The sequence below is a fragment of the Ipomoea nil genome, unplaced genomic scaffold (assembly GCF_001879475.1).
Source record: "Ipomoea nil cultivar Tokyo-kokei standard unplaced genomic scaffold, Asagao_1.1 scaffold3169, whole genome shotgun sequence".
NCBI classification, from domain to species: Eukaryota; Viridiplantae; Streptophyta; class Magnoliopsida; order Solanales; family Convolvulaceae; genus Ipomoea; species Ipomoea nil.
In genome coordinates, this window is record NW_017619597.1 from 195,425 (window position 1) to 201,948 (window position 6,524).

Genomic DNA, 6,524 nt, shown 5'->3' on the forward strand with positions numbered 1-6,524 from the left:
AAAAGTACGTTTTTAATATACTAAATGTACATTATTTTTGTACTAAATGTACATTATACAATATAATGTACACTCGGTATAAAATAATGTACATCTCATGAATACAATATACATTATTTTTGTATTGAATGTACATTATTTTACAATATACAAAATATGATTACATAACTTGTGTGGACCTAATGATTGTGGGCCTAGACCCTTAGGCTTGAACTCTCAATACCCATTTTATGGTGTACTTGGTTCATTAAAAACTATTTTTTTTTTTGAAATAGACGAGGAAATATATATTAAGCAAGATCCATGCTAAAAAACGGAGCAATGGAAGGAAAGGGAACAAACGAACAATCAGAACAGTCAGGCATAGACAAGGCTTCCCGAGCTAGTGTATGGGCAACCCTGTTCGCGGACCGTTTAGCAAACAAAAAGCCTAAGTTACTAAAAACTGCGGCTATAGATCTAACATCATTAACTAAAAGATCAAAGGAGGAATTGAAAGCATGAGAGACAGAGATGGAATTAACAACTTGTAGGCAATCTGTTTCAAGCAGCACATTATCAATATTGGTGCCTCTGATCCACTTCAACGCTTCCCGAACAGCAATAGCTTCGGCTTCATTCGGCTTGTGTAGAGAGAACCAGGGGAGCCTTCTAGCTGCAACAAGTGCGCCTGTGTGATCACGAAGAATGAATCCAAAACCCATCCTTTTGTTAGCGGAGTCAAGGGCAGCATCAACATTGAGCTTAAGCATTCCATGAGGAGGTCTGGTCCAAGAAGTAAGAGAATCTGTACTCCTGGTATTAGAAACAGTATAAGCATTTACTTTAGGCCATTCAAAAATGAAGTTTTTGACTGATAGGCAAATAAAAGATGCATTGAGAATAGTGTGGTTCCAGAGCTTTTCATTTCTGGCCTCCCATAATTTCCAACAGATAGAGATAATTAAGCATATATCAGCATCAGATTTAGAGGAGAAGATACGCTCCAGCCAATCAAAAAAAGTGTTGTCAGAATGATAATCAACACCTCCCAAGATATCCCAACAGTTACGTGCAAGTGGACAGATAACAAAGAGGTGGAAATCAGTCTCTCCTACAACGTTACATATTTGACAAGAATCTGGAATTTGGACATGCCTAGACCTCAGATTATCACAAGTGGGTAAGGAGGAGGAGCATAGCTGCCATAGAAAGGATTTTATTTTTGGTGGGAGATTAAGTTTCCAAGCTCTTGTCCAGAAAGGGGGTTGAAGATGATCCATATTACCCAATATATGTTTGTAACAACTCCGAACAGTAAATTTTCCTTTCTCATCATGCATCCAAATAATCTTGTCATTGGTAGGAGAATTCGGTAGCGGAATAGACAAGATCAAATCTCTGTCAACTTGACTGAAAGTTGAGCCAATAAGGGTGGCATTCCACGAGTGATCAACTGCATTAATCAGGGAAGCCACAGATGTAACAAGAGGATGATCCGGCATAGATGTTAGGATGAATGGGAACTCAGAATTGGGAAGCCAAGGGTCGGTCCAAATATTGACAGAGTTGCCATCTCCTATCCTCCATCGACAGCCCATCTTAAGAGTGTGTTGGGCTTCAAGAATGCTACGCCATATGAAAGAGGGATTGCTTCCAAGTTGAGCATCAAAGAAAGATGAGTTGGGATAATACTTTGCTCTATAAACTCTGGATAACAAGGAGTTAGGTTGTTGAACAAGTCTCCAAGCTTGTTTTCCTAACATGGCAATGTTGAATTCCCTAATACGTTTAAAGCCCATACCTCCCCATTTCTTAGGTATACTCAATCTCTCCCAACTTTTCCAACGAATTCCTTTGTTTCTGTCACCAGTACATCCCCACCAAAAGCTATTCATGGTTCTTTCAATGTCCTTACCCATTTCGATAGGAAGGAGGAAAACACTCATTGCAAAAGTTGGTATGGCTTGGATAACATTTTTAAGAAGAATTTCTTTACCGGCTCTAGATAGGAATTTATGTGTCCAACTCTTGATTCTGCCAACAACCTTATCTTTAATGAAACCCAAAATTTCACGTTTGTTACGACCAATGATAGAGGGTAGGCCAAGATAGCTTCCATTCAGATTGCCCTCTCTAATGCCCATAATATTGCAAAAGGCAGTCTTGGAGTTGGTACATGTGTTTCTGCTGAAGGAAAGGGTAGATTTTGTGTAGTTCACAGATTGGCCAGAGGCAGAGGTGAAGGTTTCAAGGATGTTTTTGAGAGCTGCGGCTTCAGATGGAGTAGCTTTGCAAAATATATAACAGTCATCTGCAAAAAAGAGATTTGTTATAGTTGGGGCTCTTCGGGCTATGGATATGCCATGGAGCAGCCCGGAAGTCTGGGATTTTTGGATCAAAAGGTGGAGAGATTCAAGGATGAGAATGAAGAGATATGGTGACATTGGATCACCCTGTCTGAGGCCACGATTAGGGATTACTGTACCAATTGCCCTTCCTTCAAGAAGAATGGTATATCTGACAGTTGAGATCATTTCTCGAATCAAGTTCACAAAGTGACTAGAGAAGCCCATTTTTTCCATGACTTTTAACAGGAAGTACCAATTAACTCTGTCAAAAGCCTTGCTCATATCCAGTTTAACCCCCACATAACCTGTATTCCCTTGGCTCTTTCGTTTGAGGTAGTGGTTCAACTCAAAGGCTAGCATGATGTTATCGGAGATAAGTCTTCCCGGAACAAAGGCCGATTGGGATTCAGAAATAATGTTTGCCAACAAAGGTTTAATGCGATTTGCTAGAACCTTAGATAGAAGCTTGTAGAGGGTATTGCATAGAGCAATAGGTCTTAGATCGCCCATTGAGTCAGGTTTGGTTTTCTTTGGGATGAGGACAATATAGGTAGAATTGAGGCTGACTGGGAGCTTTCCTGTTCGAAAGAAATCTGAACAAAAATGGTGCAATTCACTGCCAATTATATCCCAGAAGTGTTGGAAGAAACCCGGATTAAGACCATCCGGGCCTGGGGATTTATCCGGTTTCATATCAAACAAAGCATCTTTTACTTCTTGGAAGGTAACAGTTCGGCTCAGAGAAGCATTATGGGAAGCATTAATTAGAGGCACAATACAGTCGGCAGCAGCATTCATAATATCCAGAGAAGAGCAAAATAAATCATGAAAATAAGAAGTAATGAGAGAATCCAGAGCAGTACCTCCTTCGACCCAATTCCCGTTGCTATCCTTGAGCTTAGTTATCCGATTTGCTTGTTGTCTTCGACGGACTGACTTGTGGAAGAAGCTGGAATTGGTATCTCCATCCTTTAGCCAAAATTGTTTTGCCCTTTGACGCCAATAGTCACTTTGTTGCTGAAGGACGCGAAGATATTGCGCTTGGGCTTCAGAAAACTGAGAAATGCCTAGTTGGTCACGTCTGTGCTTAGTAGATTCCATACGCCGACGCCAGAAATCCAGACGGCGCTGAAAGTCTCGTGCGAAATTTTTCCCCCAAATCCATATAGCTTTTCCACAGCGGCCCACTCTGTTCATTAGGTCCTGACCATGAGATTTAGACCAGCTATCAATCATAACCTCCCTGCAATGTGCTTCACGTAACCATAGATTTTCGAACCGGTATCTGATACTAGGATTATGAATTGGGGGCGGCAGAATTTGTAGATGGAGAGGCATGTGGTCGCTCTTCGGAGTGGTGACAGAGCAAGCCTTAGCACTTGTAAACATCTCACACCAAGAATCTGTGACAAGGATTCGATCCAATTTTGCTTCAATCCAAGTAGGGGTACCTTTTGAGCGCTCCCAGGTGAATTGGTAACCATCAAAGGCGTAGTCTTTCAAACCACTTGTTTCAACTGCCTCTCGAAAGCCTCGGATTAATCTCATGGGTTGGGGATTCCCGCCGCGTTTCTCCTCAGGGTGAAGCACATCGTTAAAATCTCCCATGACTACCCATGGTAGTGTGCTGGAGGTAGCTAATCGCTTGAGTAAGGACCAGGATTGTTGTCGCTCATGTCTATCAGGTGCCCCATAGAAACCGGTAAAGCGCCATATAGAGTCTCCGGCGTTCAGAGAAACAATAGCATCGATGTGGTGTTTAGAGTAGGAACGTATGGTGACTTCTGTGCCATCCTTCCAGAAGAGAGCAAGACCACCGCTATGGCCTTCATTTTTTACATAGAAAAGACCCAGGTATCCTAATTTGTTGCGGATGGGGTGAAGTTTGTTTGGACCTGCAAAAGTTTCAGCTAAAAAAATAATGTTGGGTCTCTTTGAGTGGACTAGGTCCACTAGGACTTGAACTGTCTTTGGGTTCCCAAGCCCACGACAGTTCCAAGACAAGAGACTCATTGAACTGGGCGGGCCTGAATCACAGGTCCCGCCCTTTGCAAGTTTTTTGGACTAGTAACCGGCCCATTCAGATCAATAAAAGAATTGGGCTCAATATTAGGCCCAAAAGTGGGTTCCTCAGTAGGCCCAGATGGATCAAGCCTTCTACGCTTCTGATCCGTAATAACCAAGCCCTCAGTGAGATTAGGGTAAACAACCTGCTCCATATTGATGTCCTTGGGATCGCAGCAGCTGGACGTGGCATGATCAGTCGTGGTAGGGGCCACGTGTTGGCTTGTGGGAGCAGCAGCACTCTGAGCACACGGAGGTACTGGGATCGTGGTCGTACCATTGTCCTGCCTCTGAGGCCATGTTGTCGTGATGCGCTCGGTTTGATCAGAGATAACCCATCTATTCCCGGCGACCGGCGACGGTCGACGGTTTTGTGCTCGCAACCATGGTCCAAATGGTTTGTCTGCCGTTGGGGGAAATCCTTCGAACAGTTTGATACAAAATTTCTCCGTGTGTCCTATTAGTCCGCAGATGAAGCAGAAATTTGGGAGTCTTTCATACCGGAAAGAAATCCAGCTCCAGTCACCTCCATTACGCTTGATTCTCATCTGGCTAATAAGGGGCTTGGTGATGTTGATTCTGACCCGTATGCGAACGAAGGTTTTGAACCATCCTGAGAAAGCACCGTCGTCAATCCTGATGAATTCGCCTATGAAATTGCCGATAGCCGCAAATGTTTTCTCTGAAAAAAACCCCAGGGGGAGGTCATGTAGTTGAACCCAAAAATTAGCAGTGTCGAGCGGTGTTACTATAGGGGGGATATCCGGTTGAACTTTGGCTAGGGCTAGTAAGTTTTGTTCGAAGGACCATGGTCCATCTTCAAGGACTCTCTGCATGTCAATGTCGTGGAAGAACTGGAAGAGGTAGGTGTTGTTGATGAGCTCTTTAGCAGCCACACCCATGCGTGGACGCCACACGGCAGCCATGGTATCCCTCATAAAAGCAAACTTGACAATCTTGTCCGTCATAAGTCTCCCAACAAGAGTGAGGCTGAAATCAGTGATTGGGTCGACATCTTCCTCAAAACCAAGGTCGAGACCATCAGATTCATCATCAGCGTTGATGTCGAGGGCAGCATAGGCCTCCTCCAGAGGAGGTATGGGAACTTCGGTTGGGATGGATGAGCTTGGATCGTGCTCAGACATGGTGAACGAGCGAAGAAAAACAAAGAAACAGAGAGGGAAGAAGGATGAAGAAAGAAAGGAGAGGCTTGCTACAGAGAGCAAGAAGAAAGGCTAGCTATCTAGAGAGAAGCTAGAGAGAAAACACATGGTTCATATTCATTAAAAACTATTAGTTTCTATATTAGATAATGCCTTATTTTTATTTTTATTTTTTGAATTATAGTAATTGATAAAAAGTTTTAATTAATTATACTTTTCGTTGATCGGTACTGCTGTACATAGTACGGAGTAATCAATATGTTTCGAATTAAATTAAAATATTTTATTTTTACAAATTGTATATATACTTTTGAAGGATAAATTTTTATAAATTAATTTAGAGGAAATTTCAATTTTGGTCATATAACTATAGGGGTCTTGTTAATTTTAGCCCCTGACTTTTAAAAGTGTCAATTTAATACCTTAACTATGCAATTTTTGTCAATTTTGGTCACTCCGGTCAAATTGTCGGCCAAATTTCGCCGAAAATTTTTAATAATTAAAATAATGAGAATATTTTGGTCGTTTCACGCCTCTTTTCTTCTTCTCCGGCGAGTCCATCTCTTTCTCTCCCGTTTCTGGCGTTCTTTCTCCCTGTAAATCCTATCTTTAATATCATCAAGCATCCTTTCCCCATCATCTTAGTTCATTGCATTCGCCGGAAATGGGAGAGGAATGAATGGACTCGCCTGGGAAGAAGAAAAAAGATGTGAAATGATCAAAATACTCTCATTATTTTAACAATTAAAATTTTCTGGCGGAATTTGTCCGGAGTGATCAAAATTGACAAAAATTGCATAGTTAAGGTACTAAATTGACATTTTTAAAACTCAGAGACTGAAATTGACAAAACCCCTATAGTCATAAGACCAAAATTAAAATTTCTTCATTAATTTATAAGCAATATGGTCATCATTTGATTCTATTATAGTTTTTTTTTTTTTTTTTCCTCCAATACGTCATTTAA

At 41.6% G+C, this 6,524-nt stretch overlaps 2 protein-coding genes across 2 annotated transcripts; both read right to left on the minus strand.

The window, feature by feature from the left end:
- Positions 1–290: 290 nt before the first annotated feature.
- On the minus strand, positions 291–4,549 carry LOC109167502. The gene is made up of 2 exons (XM_019316523.1): positions 4,396–4,549; positions 291–4,225 (listed from the first exon to the last, which is right to left on the minus strand). The coding sequence occupies exons 1-2, from the start codon at positions 4,547–4,549 to the stop codon at positions 291–293; spliced, it is 4,089 nt and encodes a 1,362-aa protein (XP_019172068.1).
- A 184-nt stretch (positions 4,550–4,733) lies between these two features.
- Positions 4,734–5,539, minus strand: LOC109167503. Its single transcript, XM_019316524.1, has 2 exons — positions 4,896–5,539; positions 4,734–4,851 (listed from the first exon to the last, which is right to left on the minus strand). Exons 1-2 carry the CDS (start codon positions 5,537–5,539, stop codon positions 4,734–4,736), a joined length of 762 nt encoding a protein of 253 aa, XP_019172069.1.
- Between the last annotated feature and the right edge of the window lie 985 nt (positions 5,540–6,524).